At 37.3% G+C, this 26,803-nt stretch overlaps 1 protein-coding gene and 1 pseudogene across 1 annotated transcript in view; both read left to right on the forward strand.

Moving 5' to 3' along the window:
* The window catches only part of ALG13 (ALG13 UDP-N-acetylglucosaminyltransferase subunit), a 65,619-nt gene that overhangs the window by 26,946 nt on the left and 11,870 nt on the right, over window positions 1-26,803 (forward strand). The window contains 15 exon segments of the mRNA XM_041740465.1: window positions 2,312-2,393; window positions 2,590-2,752; window positions 4,464-4,539; window positions 5,524-5,632; window positions 6,671-6,735; window positions 7,284-7,384; window positions 8,581-8,708; window positions 9,067-9,313; window positions 9,901-10,014; window positions 10,204-10,360; window positions 10,711-10,831; window positions 12,973-13,005; window positions 13,108-13,163; window positions 16,745-16,816; window positions 18,012-18,177. Coding sequence (XP_041596399.1) covers window positions 2,312-2,393; window positions 2,590-2,752; window positions 4,464-4,539; window positions 5,524-5,632; window positions 6,671-6,735; window positions 7,284-7,384; window positions 8,581-8,708; window positions 9,067-9,313; window positions 9,901-10,014; window positions 10,204-10,360; window positions 10,711-10,831; window positions 12,973-13,005; window positions 13,108-13,163; window positions 16,745-16,816; window positions 18,012-18,177 — 1,690 coding nt within the window.
* LOC121483037 lies at window positions 18,993-22,880 on the forward strand (annotated as a pseudogene).

Below are 26,803 nucleotides of genomic sequence, written 5' to 3' on the forward strand. Positions count from 1 at the left end.
GGATTATTTGAGTACAGACTATACAGTAATTGTGTTTTATAAGTCTTAATTTCACACCATGGAGCATAATTCAGGAAACATTTTGATCATAAGACAAGACTAGACACTGGGAGAACTGTTAGGATGTTAAAGTAATCTAGACAAAAGACCTGAACCAGGCAAGTGGCATTGGGAATAGAGCAGAATGCAAGAGATAACTTAGAAAGTAAGTATAATAATAAAAAAATAATAAGAAGAAAGTAAGTATAAATTGGGACACCTTGTTTTATCATTGATACTGCCGTCTAATTTGTTTGGCAACATTAAGCCCCTGTAGTGTACCAAGCACTTCACTGGGCTTTGGGGACACCAAGTTGAATACAACATAATACTTGTTTTCCAAGGGCTTAACAGATGAACACAGACATGCAAATTGTTAATTTTACAGCGAAATGATAAGTTTCACTTACCATTATATATAATAGAAGTATGTACAAAGAGCATAGAAGAAAAAGTCGTTCCCTCTGCTTGAGGAAGTTTAGAGAGTTTCATGATGGTAATGATATTTAAATGGAATACCAAAAAATGAGTCAAACAAGTATGAAGGGCAGTCTATTCAGAGGACTTCTGCAAAGGCATGGAAGCAGCAGACCCTTTGGGACTCAAGTAGTTGGGTGGGGAAAGGTCAATGCTGAAAAGTTAGGCTGGAATTACATAATGAGGGGACCATGCCAAGAATTTGGCTTTTCAGAATAGTCGATTGAAGCTTTTTTACAATATTTTATTATAAGAATTTAAAAAAAATACAGAAGAGCTAAAATAATTTTACAGCGAATATTCTAATTCCCACCACTTGAATATCCTTATTTTATCACCTGTCTATCCATTTATCAATCTGTCTTAATTTTTGGTATATTTCAAAGTAAATTTCAGAGCATTTACAATTGTTCCTAAACACTCATTCAGAGTTTTTAAGCAGGGGTGTGACATAATCAGAATTCTTTGAGGAAGGAGGATGGTAGCTTTTGTATTTTTAGTAATTGTATACAGCATTGCCAGAGATGAAATTTAGACATTTAGATCTTTACCAGGACTCTAAACTTGCACTTCAGTTTTTTCCCTCGACATTTTATTTTGTGAAAATTTTCATATAGAGAAAAATTAAAAGACTTGTATAGTGAACATTCATATACCTAGTACCTAGTTCCTACAATTTTACAGCTCCATTTTTAAATGAGTCCTATACATTTTAGAGATATTATTGAGCTAATTAAAGGGAGAACATCACCCATTGGGAAGCAGAAGAATATAAAAGGTATAAGACCTTTTGAGTATTTGCAACCATGAAAATATGTATAATTCTAATCTGTACATGCATACAAAGCTAATACTTAGCAGTTGGGCATTTGCATGCACAACATAGTGTATATATGTCTGATTTGCAAATGTATAAAGTTTGGGTAGGTATCCTCTATCATTCTCTTTGCATTTATTTTTTTTTAATGTAGATGGGCTCATGCTAAACATGTTGTTACTTTTCTTCTCATTTACCCTCATCGGTAGTACAGATCTACCTCATTTTTTCACTAGTTTAATGCCATTACATCCCATCTACTTACCCACAAGTATGTATCAGAGAACTATTATTTTATGTTGGGATACCACCAGGAACATAAAAGCCATTTCATGTTTAGTTTTACCTCTTCCAATCAAAATTTAACTTCTTGCCACATGAATAGAGAAATTACACCATTATCTCTGGGTTTTTTTTCCTGCTTATTTTTTCAGTTCTGGTTAGCTGGATTGCTTTACTCCTTAACAACTGCCTCCAGTTATTGACCTTTCTTAGTTGGAGTTTCCATTTTTTTTCCAGTCAGTTTTCGAAGTTAAGCTGGGTTTTTTGACTTCCGTTAGGATTTCTGTTAGATTTACCCAGTTTGTAAAAGTTCCCATCTATTTGGAAATTTATAAATCAGTCCTTGTTTGGTATATTAATGGGAATGTGACTTAGGCTCACAGTGTAGCCTTGGTAGTAAATCTTGGCATTTAAAAGTCACTTTGAAGAAAATCTAAGTTCTAGTTTGCACTTATCTGTATTTAAATTTTAAAACTCACTTTGCCTTAGTTTTATTGAGATATAATTGATACATTATGTTAAGTGAAATGAGTCAAAGGTAAGTACTGCATGATATTGCCTAATCTGTGGAATCTAAAAAAAATCATGTTTTTAAAAATTAGTTACCAATTTCTGATTAGCAACTTAATTTCAAGTATTTCATGGTTGTGAGATATGTAACATTCACTTAATTGTCCTGTGTGTTTTTCTTTTCAGGTTCTACTCTGCTATTCAAGTAATGGCCATTATGATTCAGTATATTCAAAACAGTTTCAGTCAAGTGCAGCTGTTTGCCAGGGTATGTGAAGGCTTTATCAATGCTTAGATGTGTTTTGGATCATTTTTTTTGCCCATCTTTAAATTGAGGGACCCACCATAAGCAGCCGTTTTAAGACTTTGTTGGCACCTATTGAAATTGTGGTTTATGGCTGTTTTCACATTGTTATAAAGAGATCTTACTTTGAGAGTTGAGAGTTTTGGCTTTTTTCCTTTAGCTGTATTGTATGAAATTCTCTATAAAGATGTGTTTTTTGTGGATGAAGAAGAGTTGAAGACTGCGGTTGAATTGTTTCGAAGTGGTTCCAAAAAGAACAGAAACAATGCTCTGACTGGCAGTGAAGATGTCCATATTGACTACAAGAGTTCAACTGAGGATAGGTAATAAAGGGAAAAGGGGATGTCAACTATAGGATCATGTTTCTGTGCATCATCATTTGAAAGTGGAAGGGGCTTGACAAGTTTATGCCTTAAACTACACACACATATGTATATGAATATATATTTTTTAATTGGGGTTGAGAAATTTTACCATGAAGATATATTATATTTTGATATGCTTAAGCTTTGGAGATTTTTTTTTTAGATATTTATTTATGAGAGAGAGGCAGAGACACAGGCAGGGGGAGAAGCAGGCTCCATGTAGTGAGCCCGATGTGGGACTCGATTCTGGGTCTCCAGGATCAGGCCTTAAAACTTCAGTTGTATATGAGGGTATACTTACAGTGCTTGTTAGAAATGCAGATTCTTGGGCCTACTTTCACAAAATTTGGAATCAGAGTGGGGCCAGAGTGTCTTTTTTTTTTTTTTGACAAGTACACCCCAGGTATTCTGATGTAAGTATTTGAGAAAAACTGGTTCTAAACCAGCACCATCATTTTGTTAATTTGCTAACTGAAGTTCATAGTAGTTACTTGACACACATCCGAGTAGTAGAAAAGAATCTCTCAGGCTAAGGGACATTTTAGGAGCTTTTGAGTGTCTGTCTTTGGTATTCACTAGGAGGGTAGATTGTGGCCTCTGAGGAAACCACTATTGAACAGATTTCATCAAAAACTTTGTGTTAGAGATAATAAAGTAGATGTTGTCTTGTATTTCTTGATTCCTACGTCTGTCTAGGAAATTCAGATAGGCTCATTGCCAGTCAGATGTTACCTGGTCTTTTTGCCTTGCTTACAATTTTATTTCTTGGATATTAAATCCTTGCAAATTTTTTTGGTAGAAGAGGGGTTTTTAAAACTTATTCGGGAATGCAGGGGGTGGCAGTCCTGTATGAGGGTAAAAATTGCTTCATTCTTCACTGATGACTTGTCCTAAGGATGGTAGGCACATAGAAACTATAGTAGTAAAAAGGCAAGATACATTATTATTGCTCCAGGACCATAATACTACAGATTTTGCAACTTAACACACTTAATCTCACAATTATGTGGGTTGGGAATCTGGGCACAGCTTAACTGGGTCTTCTGCTTAGGGTTTCACTAGGACTATGGTGAGGTTGGCCAGGATTGAGTTCTTTTTTTTTTTTTTCAGGGTTGAGTTCTTACCTGGAGTTTTGACTGAGGAAGGATCCACTTTTCCACCCAAATAGTTCTTGGCAGCATTTAGTTCCTTGAAGCTGTAGGAGTGAGAAATTTGTGGGGGTTTTTTCCTGGCTGTCAGCCAGAGGTAACCCTCAGTTCCTTGCCACGTGGGCTTGGTGAACATGATTGCTTGCTTCCTTATAGTCAGCAAGAGAGGCCAGCAATACAGACCCTACATTCTTATGTACTACAATAACATGTCCTATCTATCGATGGGTTAGAAACAAACTTGAGGAGATAGGGGAATCATACATGGATGTGAACACCAGGAGGCAAGGATCATAGGGACCATCTTAAGAGATGGAGCTGTGAAATATAGGAAATCATCTTCTAAGTATATTGTAGTATATACTTATACAAAGGAAGCATAAATGTAAATGTTGGGGTAAAAAGTATTGGTCTCATTTTTAGACCTGAGCTACTTTACCACTAGGTGGTGGTATAGTCATTAGACTTAAAACAGCTACTGCATATATATAAAGTTCTTTGTTCTAAATCTTTTCAATTAGGACTGAAGAGTTGGGTGCCTGCTGCAATGTTGAAAATACACCAGAGGGGTACAGTCAAGGAACAGAAGAAGCAAAGGTTTGAAATTTTCTAGGGCAAAGAATTTTCATAATTCTGGCTTGCAGCATCAGAACTTGAATGAGTTAAGGTCATGTGGTCCGTTCTAGTTATATGGGGTGAGGGAGGATTTCATGTTTTACTTTCCTTAATCTGAAAATGTCCAAGGGGTGTTTAATGTCTGAATTTTTGTTCTTAATGGAATTATATAGATTGTTTCCAAGCAACACTTGAGAATTTTCAGAAGCTGTTTTTCAAGTTAAAATAATGTTACAAATCCAATAGATATTTCCTTTAATCACTCTTCTGATGCTGAGGGTTTTTTTTTGTCATTAAAAAATATAATGCTTGTCCTATTCTATTCAAAGAAAATAGGTAGTAATTCTGTTTAGAGAAACGGGAGAAATTTTACCATTCTTATAGGCCTAAAATCAAGCAGACCTTTATTTTGAGGCTAGCTACGTAGGGCAAATACTGTTAAAATAATCTTTGTGTATGCCCCAAGTGCTGATATTTTGGGAACAGTAGCAGTATTGGATATGGTGAAATTCTAGGAAAGGGGAAGAAAAAGGTAATTTCTTGGAAGTTGTAACAGATTTTGACAAATGAAATAAAATTTTCAGATTTTTTTCAGTTGATTTTAGGGTACAGACACACTACACCTCTGTGTATATATCAAGATGAGATTTATTGAATAGCCTGACTGACTCTTTAATCTTTGTGTGTGTTGCATTGATTTATAGGAGATGAATCCTGAGTTGTTGGCTGCTTTAGGCAGTATTTCCCTTCTGCCATCCAAAACCTGGTAGATTATTTGCATGTTGCTGCTTTAATCTCCTGATTTTTAAAATACACAATAAAACTTATTATGGCATTAATTTCTTTTTTAGCAAGAAAAGGGAGGCATATGTATATAGTTTAAAAAGACAGGAAGAACTTTTAATTCTTCTTTCTTCCCCTGAAGCTAAGGATGGTGAATTTGTAGCATGATTATTTTTGTTTTAGTCTCCAGAAAGTCCATCAAAGATGCTCTTCCCCTATAAGGTGCTAAAAGCCCTGGATCCAGAAATCTATCGTAATGTAGAATTTGATGTTTGGCTGGACAGCAGGAAAGGTAATGATACAACAGCATACTTTTGAATCCTGACAGATCAGGGAAAAAATATTGCAAATTGTTTCTGATTATGTGTTTTTAATGTATTGTTATAAAAAATAGCCTGGTATCTTTTAGCTTACTAGATACATGATTTTATTTTATATTTTTAAAAGATTTTATCTGAAAGAGGGGGAGAACATAAGCAGGGGGAGGGGCAGAGGGAGAAGGAGAAGCAGGCTCCTTGCTGAGCAGGGAAGGCAGACGCTTAACTGAGCCACCCAGGCGCTATGTACATCCTCATGATTTTAAATCCAAAGAAGAAACAAATATGTTTAGAAGTGGAAAGGGATCTTTTAGAATCTGATGTTTATCCAAGACTTTTGGTTTTGCAAAGACTAAGTGGAGATAAACTTCTGATGATTTTAAGAGTACCTGAGACTTGTAACTGCAAATAAGCCTGTCTTAAATTTAAAATGATAGGACTACCCTCACTGATAAATGAATAGGTCAGATGGTCACAAACTATGGCCTATAGACCAAATCCATTCTGCTGGCTGTTTCTGTATGGTCCTGTGAGCTAAGAATGGTATTTATATTTTTAATGCTTCCTATTTGTCATCTTGGACCTTGGTGAACTTAGGTATAATTAATAACCCAACAGTCTAGAATGAGGTTAAGCTCCTGTGGAACACAGTAAGTTGAAAATAACAGTTGATTTGAAGAAGCTGTGTAAGTTTTTTTTTTCTTTTAATTGAGGCGTGTTACTTCAAATTGTTATCTTACTGGTGTTTGACCAACCCAAGATTATAACCTCCCGATTCCCACCTATCTGTGTTCTGTAGCACAAAACTGTTTTGGCAGGTCTCCTTAAATTGACCAGGGAAAGAACCGTATCAAGAGTAATAGAATGACCCTTTAGGATCCCGTCTGCCCCTGATTTTACCTTAAGAGTGTCATTGTCAAAAACACTGGTAAAAGTAAATTAGAAAATTAAATGATGTAGAATGGGAAAGGGAGCAGTTTGGTTGAGCTTGAATCTTCATTTTCTTTTAATAGAACTTCAAAAATCTGATTACATGGAGTATGCTGGGAGACAGTACTATTTGGGAGACAAGTGTCAGGTTAGTTCATCTTTTAAAAACTCAGTAATTTGTTTTCCCAAGGTTGTGGTTTTAGTCACAGGTTCAACAAAGCTCATTTACAAAATGCTAGAAAATTTTAAAAATATTTTATTTACCTATTCATGAGAAACAGAGAGAGAGAGAGAGGAGCGCAGAGACACAGGCAGAGGGAGAAGCAGGCTCCATGCAGGGAGCCCGATGTGGGACTCGATCCTGGGACTCCAGGATCACGTCCTGGGTTGAAGGCAGGCGCTAAACCACTGAGCCACCTGGGGATCCTGAAAATTTTTTTTAATGTTTGCATTAAATTTTAATTACAAACTTTTGTGAGAAGATATAAGGATCTTTCAAAAAGATGTAAGGATCTTTCAGCATGTGCCACCTCTATTAAATGAGACTGGATGGCAGTGTTGATTATCAACCACTTTAATAAGTTGACACTGAACTCCATTTGGAGAGAAATTGTATTTTTATTTTTTTGGCAGAAGACCTATCTGTCAATAGATTTGAGATTAGATGTATTTTTACTGTCTCCTATCTCCTTTCAGGTTCGCTTGGAATCAGGTGGAAGATACTATAATGCTCATATTCAGGAAGTTGGAAATGAGAACAATTCAGTAACAGTCTTCATTGAAGAATTGGCAGAAAAGTAAGAATATAATTGTTTGTTAATTACTAAAATATTTGGCTCTTGATGCCTTTTTGTAATACTAAATTGAGAATTACCAGGATGCTAGTAAAAGATCCAAAGTTCCATCTGGTACCAGCTTAAGATGATTTAAAATTGTTAAAAGCACATGCTGAAGTATGAAATATTATTACCGCTATATGAAAAGTTTCCAGATCCCTAGTTCACAGCCAACTTACTAGGCATATTACATACAATAGAATTCTGGTATAAAACTGTTCTATTGGAAAGCTGATTTACCAACTGAACTTCTGCCTATACCACGATAAGCTAGCTCAGTCATTCTCAAACTTTAACATGTCCCAGAATTACATAGCTTGTTAAAACAGCTCCATCCCCAGAGTTTCTGACTTCAGTAGGTCTGTGGTAGGGCCTAAGAATTTGAACTTCTGACAAGTTTCCAGGTGATACTGATGCTGTTGGTCCACTTACAGAACCATTAAACTTAGTTATGCTGCCCTTACAACCAAAAAAATTTCGGTAGCTTAAAACAATGAAGTTCATTTCTTATTTAGCAATCCATAGTGCATCAACAAAGGGGACACAGGCCAGCAGAGGCTTTATCTAGATACAGTCTTCCATGATCATGGTAAAAATGAACGTGACCAACCATGTGCTAGTTCTTAAAGCGTCTGCTCACATTTTATTAGTCAAAGTGGGTTACACAGCTGAGGCTGAAGCCAGTGGAGTGGGAAAATACAATCTCCTTCCAAGGAAAGGCAACGATAGTTGTGGTTTTTTTTAAGATTTTATTTATTCATGAGTGAGACTAGAGGCAGAGACATAGGTAGAGGGAGAAGCAGGCTCTTCTCAGGGAGCTCGATGTGGGACTAGATCCCTGGATCAAGATGATGCTATGCTCTGAGCTGAAGGCAGACGCTCAACTGCTGAGTCACCAAGGCATCCCTAACATTTGAAGACTAGTCTGTGACAGTCTTTTACTCTGGATCATAATATGTGCTACAAATAGCTGTGAAATTATATAAACTACTCTTAGGTTTTTCTAACCTTAAAAGAAAACCCCAGTAGGGTAGCTAGTGTCAACAAGCTTAAGTAGAATATACTTGAAAATGAAGTGGGATGGGTGAAGGTATATATATCCAGTGAGAATTAAGTCTGTTTTGCAATGGCTTAATGGTGGTATCTTTAACTTTAAGGCATGTGGTTCCACTGGCTAACTTAAAACCAGTTACCCAAGTCACACCTGTTCCTGCCTGGAATGCTATGCCCAGTCGGAAAGGAAGAGGTTACCAGAAAATTTCTGGGGGCTATGTCCCAGAAATGGGTTTGTATGCTGAAGTTTTTTATTATTTCCCCCTTCTTGTACTTACATCTTATCTTTAAATAAAAGACAACATAGATAAGCCTTGTTCTCAGTTTCTCAACTTTGGTGTGTTACTGACATTTTAGGATGCATGGCAGCTTTGTCGTGGGCAGCTGTCTTGTGCATAATGTGCATTATAGGTTGCTTAGCATCTCTGGCCCCTATCCACTAGATGCCAGTAGCATCCTTTTCCCACAGTTGCAATAATAACCACAAATGTCTCCATACATTACCAAATGGTTCTAGGCACTTGGGGGAGGGGTGGACTGGATCTTTTGCTTTGGTTATGAAACTTATTTGATACTTCTTTGCCTGAAAGTGATGTCAGAGATGGACATGAAACAACGGAAGAAGATGTTCAAAAAAGTTAGAGGAAAAGAGGTTTTTATGACTATGGCTTACAGCAGGGGAGATGCCCTCCTCCCGCCCAGGCTTCAACACAGTATGCATTACGGGCATGACCCTCCAATGCACTATCCACAGACAGCCGGCAGTATTATGTCTAATGAGCATTTTCATCCTCAACATTCATCTCAGAGACAAGGTCGGGGATATGGGATGCCCAGGTAAGGCTTAACTGACTTGCAAGATAATGTACGTTTCTGTTGAAATATGGTTAATAATTCCTGGACAGAATTCTAGTAGAATTTAGAAATACCCTTTTTAAAAAGATTTTATTTATTTATTCATGAGAGATAGTGAGAGAGAGGCAGAGACACAGGCAAAGGGGCTCCCCGCAAGGAGCCCGATGTGGGACTTGTTCCCAGACCCCAGGATCACGCCCTGAGTGAAAGGCAGATGCTCAACCACTGAGCCACCCAGTGTCCCAGAATTTAGAAATGTTTTAACAGTTTAGCTCCCTTTTGTGATGTCTGCATAGAGGATGGGACTAATGTATACTTAAATTTTTGTCAAATGAATTTATTGGGAGAATTGTATTCCCACTATTTAAGGATATATGGAATGGTTGAAGACATGTGGGGCCATCAAGCACTGTATCCATTAATAATGGATAGGCCTAATGCCAGGAGTGAGGAGATCACAGCTCTTTCTATTAGATTTTTAGAAAGATGTGTTAATTCTATTTAAGCGTAAAGATTGACAATGCAAGTACTATGAATAGAGTTGTTTTCTCCTTTCTCTTCATTTTTAGGGATTCATCTCGCTTTATAAACAGGCATAACATGGAGGGCCCTAAAGTTGGTTTTTACCCTGGCCCAGGTAAAAGGTGTTGCCAGAGCTATGATAACTTCTCCTATAGATCTCGGTAAGTGAATTTTAAATGTTGAAAATCACAAAATGGGTAAGTTTGGCTTCCTTGCTGAACAACAAATGTGGATTAATTTTTTTAAAATGTCAACATTGAGAAGTGTGAACTGTTATTTAGAAATTAGAAACAAGTTACCACCATATGTAATCATTTTCCCTCTTTTCTCTGAACTACTGAATACTTAAGTTCGTTTAGACGTAGTCACCGCCAGATGCACTGTATGAATAAGGAGTGCCAGTATAGCTTTTCCCCAGAGAGTGGACCAATGCCCAGGGGCTTGGAAGAAACCATTACCTTTTATGAAGTTGAAGAAGGGGATGAGACTGCTTATCCAACTTTATCTGTAAGTAGGTCGAAGCTTTATTCAAAAAGCTGTTTACTTTTTCTTTTCTTTTAAGTAAAGGCAATGTGGATAAATTTTTAGCGTTTTGACAAACCACCAAATAAAGCACTTCCGAAAAACATGAGTTTTTATCTTAGAGCTTTTAAAGATGGGAGAGGAGAACTTTTTCTCAGATATTTTTAGAGAGAAAGGGTAGAGATGGACCAATAATCTTGGCTTACATAATATGGGAAAATATTTTCTGTTTTCTTGATAATTTTCTCATGTTTTTTGATTCTAAGTTACATTAAAATACTTGGAGCTGTTTTTTTCCTGAACAGCTTGTGTGTATGTATGTGTCTTTGGTACAGAATCACAGAGGGCGCCCTACAGTGGTTCCTGCTGCTTCAAGATACTGTGTTTCAAGACGAGGACATAGCTCAGGCAAACAGACTTTGAATTCAGAGGAGGGCAGTGGCCAGAGTGACCATGGTGAGTCAGTTACAGTTAAATGTATCTTTGAAAGGTGATTCTTATGGCATATCAGGCCCACTGTTCTGGTAGCTTGTTTTGAATGAGTTATCAATTCTTGTCTCAGACCTTGCTAGGTGTTTGAAGATGTCTTGGTCTTTCTCAGAAGGACGGACTTCCAGTTCTATAGGCTTATTTTCAACTCTCTGCATAGGTCTTTACTGAGTTTTGATTTGGTGTGATTTCAGTATGGAAAATATCTATTCCTTATTAGTAAGGCACCTCACAAATGGTGAGGACCCTTTGTTTGTAGAACTACTTTGGGCTTTTCTGTAACTAGTTGCAATTTTATGAGATGGCTAGAAAATAATTTCTTTGCCCAAAGAAGTCTATTTAAAATGTTACTATTCATTGTATCCTATTGGTCATCTACCGTACTAAATAACTATAACTTAATACTTAACAGTGAACCTCTAAGGAATATGGTATCCTTGGTTATAAATGAGGAGATTGAGGCTCAAAGGGTAAATGACATGGCCAAAGTCATACCCTTGGTAAGTGGCAGAGATTGAAGTCTTTTATAATAGCTTTATTTAGATATAATCCACGTATGGCATATTTCACCTACTTAAAAAGTATACAGTGATTTTAATACAGTCACAGAGTTGCATGACCATCTCCACAATCAATTTTAGAACATTTTTATGACCCCAAAAGAAATCTTGTACTCGTTAGCAGCCACTTCCCATTTCTCTCCACCAACCCCCACCCCCAGCCCTAGGCAACCACCAGTCTGCTTTCTATCTTAATAGATTTGCCAATTCTGGACATTTCATATGAGTGGAGTCATGCAGTATATGCAATATATGATCCTTTGTGATTGTCAGGGATCGATTTTGAATTTGGGTTTGTCTGACACTAAAGACAACATCTGACACTAAGAAACATCTGTCTGTATGTTCTTAACAGTTGCTATAGTGCCTCTCACCATGGGGTGTGCTTGTTATTTTACCATTTTACTGTAAAATGACGTTACAGACAATTCTACTGAAACAATTCTGGAGGAATTGGGTGGATTAAGGAGGTATGAGGCAATCTCACTTAACAGTCAAGTTTTTATTATGATGTTTTTCTTTCTATATGTGTAGAAGAAAATAGGTATTTCTAGGAATTAGGACAGAACATCTAGCAGAGGAATGATCTGTGAAGACTTTGTCCCCATGCATGTGCATGCATGTGCTTAAGGATGTATATTCTCTGCTCTTTTACTCAGCATGACCCTTTTGTCTTTTCCCTTTAGCTTGGTGGGCACCTTCAGATGTGTATTGCTTACCTGTAGTGGGATATTCAAAGTAACCAAATCTTTGTTCTCACCTTAAATCCTGCTGTCTGGAGTGGTTGCATGTATGTGTTTGATAAGTGATGTGTTTGAGAATCAAATCCAGTTTTGAACTGTGGAGTTTATTTGGTGGAAAACTGTCCAATTGATCATTAACTTTCTCTGTGTTTTAATGGTATAGTAGTCTTAAAGTAAAATCCTTTTAGTACACTGAGCCATCCTCTGAGAACAAACCAATTTTAAATGTATTATTTACTTAAAACAGGCTGAGAAACAGATGGTTCATGATATGCCCTTTTAATGTCCATGTAAGCAAATGATAGGTTATACTCCAATTACTTAATAGACACCATTTACTATATATCAAGCACCGTGCTGTGTTCTTTTCCCGCTCTATGATCTGGGTACTTTTATTCCCTGTTTTATAGTGCAGAAATTGAGGCACAAAAAAATAACTCCCCTAAAGTGATGTAAGTTAATCAGGATTCAAATGTAGACAGCCCTAAGTCTAGAGCCAGTGAACTCAGTCACCATACTTTACTGTTTGACTGAAAAAAATTAGATACATCTGGGTTTTCATCTCTGTCTGAACTCTTAAGAACTAAGGGAATTTTCAGAGGAGAAATTTGTCCTGTTTACAGTCAATATCTGACTTCAGTATCTGTTGACTAGTATCAAAGTTCACATCACTTGTTTCAAGGACCATATACATTTTAGTTCTGAATATATATCCATAAAACTTAAGAAAAAGCAAGTGCTGGCCATCTGGCTCTGCTGAGCTAAAAAGCCCTACATAAACACTTCTTCTGTCTTTTTTTTGTAGGGAGATATCATGAAGAATATATTTATCCTTCAGGTCAGTGAGCTCTAGATATAATCTGACATTCATCATTGTTTATACAATTTTAAGTTCTAAAATAATGCTCATTTTTTACTTTACTTTGGCTATATTCTCTAGAACCAGACTATGAAACTTCAGGTGTTTATAGCACAACTGAATCTACAGCAAACTTGGTAGGTATTTAATAATGGCAAGCACTTATACCTCCTATTGTGTATGAGGGCACTATTTTAAGAGCAATAGATATAAATGTATTTAAATCAGAACAATCCTATGAGGTAGTTAGGGCCTCATTCCATCATTTTGTAGATGAAGAAATTAAGACCCTGAAATTAATTTATTTAGAGATCTTCTAATGTGTTGATACAAGAGAAAATTCAAACACTGGCAGTGATGATTTTTAAGAGGATTTTAGTATGATTTTTCTATAAGAATGGGCCATAAGTCTCAGTTACTTCATATAACAAAAATTTGTTTCCTGGTTATGCTTCATGACCAGTGGAGGTCTACAGGAGGGCTCTGCTCAGGGACTGAGGCTGATAGAAGCTCCATTCATGGTTGCCAAGGCAGGAAACAAAAGGTACACTGGCTCTTACAGCTTCCATCTGGAGATGAGGACATGTGTCATTTTCATTTTCATTAGCCAGAGTATGTTCCACTGAAGTATCTAACTTCTATGTGACTGAAAGTCAAAAAGTTGGAAGTTATTTTAACAGTGCTAAGGACAGCATGCAACTCAAACTCCCACAGACAAAATACTTGCTTCCACAGGTGGAACTCACGGAAGATAATCCACAAATCTTAGTGTAATTAAACTCAGAGCCCAAAGTTTTTGGGAAATGTGTAGTACTCTGTATATTGGGTCCAGATGTGGCTCTTCTTCATCTGGAGGCCTAAAACCAAAGATACAAAGTTAACCACTATATACCCAACTTAAAATTGTGGAGCAGGGACTGAAAAATGTCAGTAAAAATTCCCATTCAGAAAAGAGGGGGAATGGGAGAAATATAGCTAATGGCCTGTAGCAATTCTGACATCATGGGTAGACATCGTGAGGGCCTTCAACCTAGGCACAGGGACTGTTCCCTGGAGGGGTCCTCTCTGATTCATTGTTTTCTGGGGCCCTTGGTTGTCCTTGGTCATATTTGAAGTGTAGGCATTGGGGAATAATCCTTCTTGGCAGCTGAGCAGCTTTCTCAGCCTGCTTCTTAGAGAAAATTGGGAGCCCAAGGGTTGTTTTATCTCAGTTGGATGGTTTTAGTTCTGCTCATAGTTTCTTTGGCTGTGTGATTAATTTATTCTGCTTCTCTGTTTGATTCCTGTTAGTTTCATATGCTAATAGCCATACTGACAATTTTTTTTTTAAAATAGACATCCTACTTAGAATTGCTGTAAGTTGTTTTCTTATCCCTATGTGTCTCTCTCTACTTGATTGCAAGTACCTTGAGCCTATTAGGGATGGAGGAGCCATACTTTTGGAGGCTTTTCCATGAGTCATTTTGTTCAATTGCAAGGATTCGATGGGTGTTGCATTCTTAGTTGGACTCTTGCTTTGAAATATCTTAATGCAGTCAGATTTTAACAATTTGATTTTTGTTTCAAAGCCAAGTTTTAACTGATCTTTGTTGTTCAAAGTATTTATCAATTTTATATTTTACAGTTTGAAGTTCAAACAATTGCATCTTCAACCCTCTAAGTCCCTGTATTCAAGGACTTACTCCCTGTATTCTCTTCCCTTTCATTCCTTCCTACAGACTACTTTTCTATACACATCTGTCTTAAAATATGTTGCTAATCTCTGCCAACAGTAATCAAAACACAAAACTAACATTGTTTTCCAAACCTCCCCTAAGAAGCACAAGTTCATTATCTCATTTTCAAGTTAGGTTTTTATTACAGTAGCACCCTACTTCTAATCAAATTACTATTTCAGTCAATCTAAGTTATGCCGCAGTAACACCCCCCTTCCCAAATCTTAGCGGCTTAACACAGGACAATTATTTTTGCTCATGTTCTATGTGTAGTGTAGGTTGGTAGCAGGCTTTTGTTCATCATAGTCCCTCAGGGGACCCAGGCTGATGGACATGTGTGCTTTCACAGTCACTTTGCAGGACTGAAGATAGGGTAATTGTACACTGGCTTTTAATATTTCTGCTCACATTGGCCAAATAAATCACGTGGGCACACCTAACTTTAAATGAGGCCAGGAAGAACAACTTTCCATGTAGCCAGGAGAACTGGAATATTTGTAAGAACTTGAGTAACAACCCTCTGTTCTCTAACTATGTTTAATCTTAACTTCAGGACAGCCCGGGTGGCTCAGCGGTTTAGCGCCGCCTTCAGCCCAAGGCGTGATCCAGGATTGAGTCCCACGTCAGGCTCCCTGCATGGAGCCTGCTTCTCCCTCTGCCTATGTGTCTGCCCCCCCCCTCACATGAATAAATAAAGTCTTAAAAAAACAATCTTAACTTCATGTACTAAACTTTTGTTTTCTCTGTTTAGGTGATACATCTTAAGAAAGAAGAAAACTATGATATGTGGTTCTCTTCCTTATTTCTTCTTCCCTTTCCTTTCCCCTTCTAGAGGAATAGGTTTTCCTCCCACTCTGCCATTACTATTCTCCTATCATATGCTTCTTGTGCCATTTCTTAAAATAGCCACCCCAGTGAGAAAAGCAAGTAAAAATCTCCCCATCAAGGATGACAAGTTTATCCCTTTAATTTCATTTGTCAACATATTCCTTTTTATTCTGAGCTTTATTGTATAGTCCCAGTAGCTTTTAGTCTCTTCAGGATGTGTTCCCCTCCCACACTCCAATCACCAAATCTATAGCAAGTTTCTAAGTAATTTTTTTCACAGCATGCTGTGGGGAACAGGACCAATGTAGGACTTACAGATGTCCAGGCAGAGCCTTCTAAAAAAGAAACCCCCACAAACATTTATTGCTACTTATTTCTATGCCCAACTCTCAACAAAATCCTTCTGTAGAACTCTTTGGCATTCGCACTAGGCCTTTTGAGTCCAAGCCAAAGTTTGCTATTTGGAAGGTGCTTTAGCTGTACTTGAACATAGACTTTAGAAATGTGCAATCCATGTTAAGTTGGGTTCATCTTTGTCACAGTATTATGATTCCTCTGTTTTCTGTGATTGCTTCCCTTGATTCCCTCTGTGTTCTTATCATTGTTAAACCAATTTCTGCTCCTAGGTTTTTTGTTTTTTGTTACAATTTGTCATGCATAACTCTGAGCCTTTTAAAATCATTTTCATTTTCACAAAGAAATCCTTGAGCCAGAGGGGAGTGGTGTTCGGACTATACTCCATCCTGCTTAGCTAGGATATAGCTGAATAACCAGATACCCACCCTTGTCCTAAGCTACAGTTGTAGATGGAATGTTTTTGATGAGCAGAACTGTTGTTGGTCCTACTGATTTTAAGCTCTTAAGTCAAGAAAGTCCACTAAAGTGTGTAAACTACAATCCTCTATTTTAGTTTCTGCATTGGACTAGAATTGGATATGATCCAGGATCATATATGATCCTGAAAAATATGATCAGGATCACTATAGATAGGAAATAGCACAGTCACCTGAATTATAATGAACATTATCTTAGTTGCTTCCAAATCTGAATACTTAAAGGACAGAGGACTTGTCACTTAATTTTAGGAGATGTTGAAACAAAGCAGATCTTTTATTGATGTGTTGTTTGGTTTCTTGATTTACCTTTACTTAACTGTACTTCTGTATTCATTAAAGTCTCTTCAGGACAGAAGACCATGTTCTATGTCTGCTCAGGACACGGTTACCTCATACAACTACCCCCAGAAGGTAATCTTAATTGTGTTAACGAGCAGTCAGATGGGTGGGAAATGACTTTTGTTTTGTTTTGGTTCTTCTTTCATTATATTTAAAAGATGTTACTTGTGTTTATAGCTTAAGTATTATTGTATTTTGTGGTGCCTGGCACAGTAATTAGTAAATTCATTGAACAAATTGATTATCTGCTGTGTTCCAGACACTATTCTATGTGTGGGCGTTAGACTACTTATAGTCCTGTCTCTTCTTAACCTCTTATATAATCTGTCATTTGCTGAAACTGAAGTGTAAAGAATAGATTCAGAGCTAGCGTCAAAAAGGTAGCTGAAACCATGGGAGTGAATAAGATAATCCTGGGGGAAGGAAGAGATTGAGAAGAACACCTAGAACAGAGCTTGTGCATCACCGAATGTTAGCAAATGGGCAGAGAAGGAATAGTCAAGGGAACAGGAAAAGTAGGAGAGTATATTGCTATGGAAGCACCAGGAAGAGCATGTTTCAAGGAGTAGTCAAGTGTCAGTTGCTGCCAAGAGGTGAAGCACCATAAGGACTAGCAAGAGTCTACTAGGATTTGTTGCCATGAAGACCACTGGTGACTTTGAATACAGTTTCTGAGGACCGGAATGGGTAGCAGCCACATAGTAGTAGGTGTGGTAAGAAAATAGAGACTGCATTGAGAAGTGTCTGTTACTATGTATTGGACGTCTTTCTGTGCACAGTGCTGTGTTGGGTGCTGTGGCCTCATCAGAAAAATAAATTGCAGTCCCGTGAAGTTTTACACAAAGCATTTTTTTCTCTTAAAAAGTATGTGTTAGTGTGGAGAAATGTAAATACATTTAAAAATAAACATTTAAATCTCTGGATAATATGTAGGAAACCCATAGGTTACCTGTTTGGAAAATGGGGAACTGGGCAGATGGAGGATAAGGGGTTGGAAGAAAATATTTCATTATATGCAATTTTATATTTGATTTTTGAATCCTATTAATGTATTACTTTTTCAGAAAAATAAGAAATTAAAATTAAGATCTTAAAGTTAATTGTGGTCTTTTAAAAGAAATAACCTATATGTGGCTTACATAAAAATTGATTTCTCAGTGTTCTAGTTCTCAAAATACTGTGTCTTGAAACTTAGGATCAAATAAGAGACTAATAATGTTTGAAAAATCACTAAACTTGATTTCTAAACTTTCTTCTATATTTACAGGTGATGGTAAATTCTGCAGCAGTTGCAGCTTCCTGTGCCAATAATATTCCAGCTCCAGTCTTACTTAACTGTGCAGCAGCTAATCAAGCTAGTAGTACCACTTCAGTTTCCTCACAGAATGCTATACAGCCTCTATTTGTATCTCCCCCTATACAAGGCAGACCAGGTAGGTTATTAGTGGTTGCTTACTTTGGGAAGCCTCTTTTCCTATTCATAAACATGCATACAACAGTTCTGGTGATTAGATGGGATTACTTTAATTTCTAGTATTAAATTTATTTAACCTGCTTAATAAAGTATGTTCTGTATTTGAAGGATCCATGAGATTTGAGAGCCAGAGTCTCAAATTTTTTCTTGCAAATTTGGCTTTTTTTTTTTTTTTTTGCAAATTTGGCTTTGATATGATTTTGTATCTATTGTTTTGCTACCCTATTGAAAACTTAGAGGATTTTACTAGTTTCTTAAACTTTGAGTTAAGTTTTATTATACAGGAATTAAACTAGAGGTGTTTCATACTTCACAGAATTTTCATTCCTAAAATGTTTGCTGTAAAATACATTTGTATTTAATGAATCATTTCCCCATGAATGTTGTAAGAAAGAATAGAGGCACTAGAATTTAAGACGTTTAGATTAGAATTTTGGTTTTACAACTCACTACCTATGTAATTTTGGACAAGGTATTGAGCCTTTCTTACCTATGAGCTTGGGGGTACTGGTAGTACCAATTTATGAACTGGTTGTGAAATTCCAGTGAGTTAATATAATTTAGAATTCTGGGAAGGTGGTAGCAACAACAACATAGCTATTTAATCTGAGTCTTCAAATAAAAATGGAAATAGCAAAACCAAAACCCATACACAACATTTACAATAAAACGAGGTGACAAGGTATCCCCATGGACCCCAAAACTTAAGCAGGTAGGGGCAAACCAGCAGTCACAAGATCTGTATGCTATCAGGATCTTTGTGGGAGCCAGAACATGGAAGCATTGGGGATGTTGTCTGATGGACCTAAGAACAGAAGGCCCCCCAGAAGAGCTAATAAGAATTCACTGGAAAGTGGGGTAGCCAATTTGGAAGGAACAGCTAAGACTGGGAAGTGATTTGACTTCTCCCAGTACTAAGTAATTGCTTTGGGTACACGGTAAAAGGACTTGAAAAGCTCTGGAGCAATCTGGCACCTAAGAACCCTCAAAACTAACCTGCCAGGGCTCCCTTTTAGGATAGTATTCTTCACTGGGAGAAACTGCTAGGAGTGGAATGGGAAGTGATTGGGATAGGGGAAAAGAACATCTTCAGACCAAAGCTGAGAAGAACAGAGCCATGGAATCCTAGAAAGCAGTCATGTTTTTGAACATGACAGAAAAACAAAACTACTCTGTATCCACTTCTTTCTGAAGTTCATGAATAATAATTTCACATAGTAAAGAAAAAGCATCAAGGTGAAATCCTATACAAAGATGTTTTAAGAACAAAAAAAAATAATATCCCTATAGACAGTAAAAGTATGTCGGAAATACGCCCACCAAACTAAACCAACTAAACAGCTATTTCAGAATGAGCTAAAGATATAAATAATGTAATAAAACATTAAAGAATAACTGGAATTAAACTAAAATCTTAAGAATAACATCAGAATTAGAAAAACTCAAATGAAGTGACAACTCCGGAAAGCATTAAAAATGGCAGTCATTTCAGTAATGAAGACTAAATGATAAAGAACATGATCAAGTATATACAACAGATAAGCCTTAAAATGTAAGAAGGGGGTGGTATCTAGAATGAAGAAAAGGAAGATAAAGATTCAAAAGTGACTTAAAGTTGGGCAAAGGAGATCAGTGATAGAAGTCTCTGAAGAAGAAAACCAAAGTAAGAGAAAAGAACAGATACTGAAAACTAAAATTCAGAAAACTTTACCTGAAATTAAAAACTTTATAGAATGAAATAATACTCTGCATACCTGAAAATACCAACCCAGAACAGCCAACACCAAGCGAATTCTAGTAAAATAACTGGATGTTAAAGTCTTTTGATTATCCAGATAAAAGAGCCTATGGAATATAAAGGAAATAAAATGATAATCATCAAACTTTGACAGTATTGCTTCATACTAGAAGAAAATGGAGTAACATTTAAAATAAGGAATGTGTAAACCAAACATCTTATATCCAACCAAAACTGATTTTCAAGCCTACAAAGGTAGTAATATTTCAGAGAATATCATTGGCATGAACCCTTCCTGAAGATTCTACTAAAGCTATGCTGTCAAGCAAGGTAATCACTAGCCACATGTGAAAACTTGTTTTAATTAAGTACAATGAAATAAAATCCTCACGCTCACTTGCACAAACCACAGCCAAATGCTCAAAGCCACATGTGGCCAGTGGCTAGTGTATCGGACAGCACAGATAAAGAAGATTTCTATTATCGTGGAAAGTTGTATTAGATGAACTTCAGTGTACCAGAGAATTAGTTGACTTTTAGACTACCAAAACAATTAAATAAATCAACACCTAAGATCTAATGGTAAGTATTAAATGTATAATGATCTAAAGAATTAAGAAAATGAGGCCGAGCTGTGGCCAGTGGTGCTGACATCGGCGGCTGGGCCAGTGACCTCATCGCACTGACGGAGGCTGGGCCAGGGGCGGGAAGATGCCCCCCACTGCCTGCCCCCTGTTGTGTGCGCCTCCACGCCACAGCCGGCCTCATCTCCCTGGATGCAGTGAAAGGTAAGATTCAGCAGCAGGCGGACAAGGCGGAGGACTGCACAGGGCCGAGCTGGACGCCAATTGCAAGCGGCGCAAGAAAGCTGAAGCGGATGTGGCAGCTCTCAGTTGACGCATCCAGCTTGTGGAGGAGGAGCTGGACAGGGCTCAGGAGTGACTAGCCACAGAAGCTGGAAGAAGCAGAAAAGGCTGCGGATGAGAGCAAGAGAGGAATGAAGGTGATAGAAAACCGGGCCATGAAAAAAAAAAAAAACACGCCATGAAAGATGAGAAGATGGAGATTCAGGAAATGCAGCTCAAAGAGGCCAAGCACATCGCTGAGGAGGCTGACCGAAAGTAGGAGGCAGTGGCTTATAAATTGGTCATCCTGGAGGGCGAGCTGGAGAGGGTGGAGAAGCATGCTGAGGTGTCTGAACTAAAATGTAGTAACCTAGAAGAAGAACTCAAGAATGTCACTAAATCTGAAGTCACTCGAGGCTGCGTCTGAAAAGTTTCTGAAAAGGAGGATAAATAAGAAGAAATCAAACTTTTGTCTGACAAACTGAAAGAGGCTGAGACCCGTGCTGAATTTGCAGAGAGAATGGTTGCAAAACTGGAAAAGACCATTGATGACCTGGAAGAAAAACTTGCCCAGGCCAAGGAAGAGAATGTGGGCTTACATCAGACACTAAACAAACTTAACTGTATATAACCAAAACAGAAGAGTCTTGTTCTGACAGAAACTCCAGAGCTCCATGTCTTTCTCTTCTCTTGTAAGAAGTTTCTTTTGCTGTTGAATCTTCGCTTTGCTGGAAATGTCAAGCAAATTACAAATACATGACCAAATATTTTGTATCAGAGAAGCTTTGAGCACCAGTTAAATCTAATTCCTTCCTTTTTTCAAATGGCACCAGCTTTTTCAGCTCTATTTTTATCCTTAAGTTGCATTTATTCATAAGATAGGCAGGGTATTTCATATTGAGCATAACTCTTTTAAGACTGAGGGCATTTGGTTCCTGGGAGAATAGACAACCCTACACTTTCAAAAACAACTCCAGTATCTAGTCATGGGTCAACTTAAAAGGCCAAGGAATATATAACCTTCTGGGCCACTGTTGGTCACATGACAGGTAGCCAGGGACCATCACATTATAATATGGGTAGGTATTTTCCATCCAGAGCAAAAAAAGAAAACAAAACAAAGCCGGGGGAGGGGGGCTGGCTTTGTGGGAAGTCATAAACCATAGAAAGATTAACTTAATCATCTTGGCCCTTTCCCACACTCCACAATGCAGAACAAACATCCTCTGAGTAGTCAGCATGACAATACTTAGAAAATAATCATAATAATTACCCAAATATTTTCTGGATAGATCCTTGATGTTATGCTCTTCTACATGTTCCTTTCATTCTAAAGTCGGTCTCTGAGGAGCAGATAGCTTATTCCTTTTTTTTAAGATTTTATTTATTTATTCATGAGAGACAAACGGAGTGGGGGGCAGAGACCTAGGCAGAGGGAGAAGCAAGCTCCATGCAGGGAGCCCAATGGGGGACTCGACCTGGGACTCCAGGATTATGCCCTGGGCCGAAGGCAGGCGCTCAACCACTGGTCCACCCAGGGATTCCGATAGCTTATTCCAATAATGACCCGTGCTTGTCTGTTCTGATCTGAGACCATCTACTCAGCAGGAATAAGTGTGGTAGAATCCAGTCTTACTTAGAGAAATTCTATCAGGAAGACCACTAGCCATCAATAACTGAGTAGTTCTTAACAAATAGTGGGTAGAAGGGGCCTCTCTGACAGCAAAGTAGAGATAAAGTAATTGGCCTAATTTCATCTCTTTTATAATTCAGGGAATGGCAAACTGAGGATTTACTTATGTAGGACTTTAATTCCTTCTTTAGGACCAAGTTAATAAAAGACCAGGAAACTCCTGATTAAACTGGATATGGAGTATTTTGTAGGCAGGGCTGCACATTTTGGCTTAGTTGTAATTTCTGCTTTCTTGTTTAACATCTCAGCTGAAATATTCCACATTCCCCAGCAGTGTGGGGGCCAATTCAAGTTTATAATTCTGACAAAATTATCCTGCTTCTAGCTTATCCAAATCCTCTGCCCCTCACTCCTATTTATTAAGCATCACACTACCCAGAAGGTACACTAGCAAATTGTGCAATTGAATAAAACCCACACTTTTCATTTAGATTCTTAGAAACTGTATCATATGTAATAGTGTACTTCTACATTTTGGTCAAATTTTTACATAAACTGTAAAAAAAAAGAATGAGGCCTAACAGGTGGAGACTATACTATGTAATGGCAATATCCTTATGTTTGGACAATGTAGATATTGTATAACTATTTTTAAAAATAGAGTTGAGAGACCATGTGCCAAGCATTTTTAAATCCTCTCAATAATCATATGAGGTTCTTGTAACTAGATAATCAGATTGTTATTCTGTTATTCTGAGACTGTGATGTTGGCTAAAACAAACGAGTGAGTGTATGATATTCTAATTTTATTCCCTTGTGCCCTTGCAAACCAGGAGCCTCAGTATGGAAGAAAGGTAATATGAATATAATAAGGCTAAAGAAAACCTTTTATGGTCTCAAATTTGAATTGGATGTATCAGTATAAATTCAGGTATTTTATTTTTAAATATGTGTATATTTCCCAGCTCTGTCCATTGTAAAGGCCTGGAAACCATGAATATTCTTACCACTCAAAAAATGTTGTGGTCTTGAAATACCATTTCTAACTTAAAAAAAATAAGCAGCTCTGTGGAGAAACGGTTGCTGATTCCAGGTCTGGGCAGGGAATGTTCAAGATGAGCCTATATCGTTTTGTTATACTAGATAACAAGGAAGCTATCAGAGTACTGGGGCCAATGTCAAAAGAACTCAGGAATCATCTCGACGAGGTTCCCAGTGGCCAAAGATGGAACAAATTGAATCTCAACGATGATAATTGCAGCAAACTGGAACGTACCAAATAAGTTAAATTTAAAAATTAATGATATTTTAAAAATTGGTCACCTTAGGATAAGAAACTAGTTCATTTTCTTAACTGGAAAATAAAGTGAAAGAATCAAGCATTTATCCTGCCTACCTTATATGAACTGTACCACTGGGTAACCAAATAGTAGATGAGGGGAAGTGTTTGTGTATTAGTATTCTAAGTAATCAGCGAAGGTAAGTATGTTTTGGTCCTACTAAATGCGAATTAAACAGCGATAGTTGTGAAGATTGCAGAAACATTACCTGTAGATGTGTCAAAGGAATCAATTCTGAGTCTGATCCAGTCTTCTGGATCTAGCTGCCTATTTGCAAGAAATAGAGAACATAATTGAAAATACCATGAGTATAATCAGGAAAATCCAGACTGTGGGAAACTCAACAGGTCAAAGGGCCCACATCTTCAAAAGAAAAACTGAAAGGAAATGACAGAGATGGAGAAAGGACCAATAGCTTAAAAGAAACTTAAGACATGAACTTCTAAAAATTATCTAGGGAGGCAGTTTTGGGTGACAAAAGTCTTAAAACCATAGGGGAGTGATTACTGTGAATTTCAGGGTAATGATTAAATTATAGTGGGAGCGAGAGGGTTGTGATTGGGTTGGGACGCAAAGATGTTTTCTGGAATGACTGGCAAAGTTTTATTTCTTGACCTGGATGGTGTCCACCTTAAAATTATTTTGATTTGTTTTCTGTATCTGATTCACTTAAAATTTAAAAATTAAGTGCTTAGTTGGCATAGTGCCTGGAACAAAAACAATTTATGTTCATTAATGACCATAGAAATTTTTCACTGAAAACATTAAGGTAGGCCCTGGTTTTACTACTTTGTGCTAATTGTAAGAAAAAGCATTGGGTGTCTGCTTTACAGACCTCTGAGCTTAAAAAAAAAAGTAAAAAGACAAGTGAATCAAGCATTGGAGCGCCTCATTTATGTACAGTCATTGAAAACTTACCAGTTTATGCCAGATTATGTTCTGTGTAGATATTTCTTAAATTGTATTTATTTTACTTCTTATTCTTTGAGTCACTCCTCAACCTCAGCTATAACTGCTAGGTTGGCTGCTATTTAATTGTTCTTTAACATTCCTTTCACTCCTCTGGATGAAACAACTCGTGTTTCCCATTGTGTTATTCGTGTGTTTCTCTGGCAGCCCCAGCCCATCCTTCATTATGAAGTCACTTCTTATTTGCCAGGCATTTAGATGGCATGGTTGCTTTTAATATGAATCTCCTTATAGGCATTAAATACTGTTAACTGACTTTGGTAACCGTTCCAAGGCTTTTGTTAGGGCCAGAACTAGTGACTAATTTGCCCTGGGTGCAAAATTTAAGACCATGCCAAAAAAAAAAGCCTACAGTAATAGTAATTAAGGTAAAATAATACTTCAGTGTAATTTTTTTGTTGTTGTCAGAACATGTGTGTATGCATACAAGCTGGGTGGAGGAGGGTGGAGGGACGGAGGGAGAAGGAGAGAATCTTAAGCAGGCTAAATACCCAGCGCAGAGCCTGATGGGCTTGATCTCATGACTCTGAGATCATGACCTGAGCTGAAATCAAAGAGTTGGATGCTTAACTTACTAAGCCACCCAGGTGCCCCTAATATATATATATTTTAAACAAGAGTAATTAAAAAAATCCATGGTAAAGTATCAAAATTAAAGACAGGGTCTATGGGCCAAGCTTAGGGTGAGTTGAGTGAGGTACTCTTGAGATCATGCAAATGCAAGCTTGGATCCTGTCTTCATTTATAATTTTAATATTTTTACTAATCATGGATCTTTTTATACATTATATTGGTGGACCTTGAATTTTGTGCCTCACTGCACCTAAACCCCACCCCCATCCTTTGATCTGTAGAGAAGTCTAGCCTTACTATATATATTCATATGTTCTATCTGCAACATCCTGAAACACTGCCGCTTCATGGACAGGGGAAATAGGCATTTTGAATGCACTACATTTGTTTCTATTAATATTTTAGTGAAGTTTGTACTGTTTTGGAGCTATCCCTTAAATTCTACCTGTTAAACCTATAGAGCCCTGTTAAGTTTACAAATGAGATGCTCAGGTATTTCTAGAGCAATTAGAAATTATAAAAGCTTTTTCTTAGGAGGCTTACTATGATATTCATTTTCAGGGAAGATGAGTTCAGGTAAAGTAATCTCCAACAATTTTTTTCTGCTTTTGATTCTCTCAGGCCCATGAGAACTTCCTTAGCTATCTCCATGTCTAGTAGTTGGTTTTTACCTAGTGGTCATAATCACATTCTGCTATCTATAGCTAATTGCTAACTTAACTTTTTAAAAAACGGTGTGATTTGAGTGCTAGTTTAAAAGGACTATAAGTGTAGCTTTGTTGGAGAAGCCTTTTTTTTTAATAGAAAACAAATTGATAAAGCCTTTAGAATATTTGGATACACTCTAAAAATTAAATGCCTTTTCCAAATCTGTGAAAGTGGAGATTTCTACATACATGATGAAACTCCAGAACAGTTGAGCAAGTTTTAAAATTTTACTGTTTAATTTAGATACAGAATCATTTTTGGGTGCCCAGTTCTGAGTTTTGACAATGCATAGAATTGTTTAACCACCGTCACAATCAAGACAGTTTCATCATCCCTGAAGAATTCTTTTTAAGATTTTATTTATTCATGAGAGAGACCAAGAATGAGGCAGAGACATAGGCAGAGGGAGAAGCAGGCTCCTCATAGGGAGCCTGATGCGGAACTCGATCCTGGACCCCAGGATCATGCACTGAGCCGAAGTCAGATGCTCAACCACTGAGCTACCTAGGCATCCCAAGAATTGTTTTTCCAGGTTTTAAATCACCCTAAGACATCTCTGATCATTGTTAGCCTGTAATTGTGTAAAGGGTGTAGATAAGTATATTTATGTTGGTGAATGAAAGCAATATGGAATATTTCTAATACTTGACCTTAAATTCCTCTTGCTAAATTACCAAAATCAGCTTGTGTGCACTGTTCCTGTACTAAATTAAGTGTTCTAAAACTCTGAACTTAAATCTTTATTGAATGAGACTAAACTTTGTGTACTTCTCAGGATT

Source organism: Vulpes lagopus, chromosome X (assembly GCF_018345385.1).
Source record: "Vulpes lagopus strain Blue_001 chromosome X, ASM1834538v1, whole genome shotgun sequence".
Taxonomy (NCBI): domain Eukaryota; kingdom Metazoa; phylum Chordata; class Mammalia; order Carnivora; family Canidae; genus Vulpes; species Vulpes lagopus.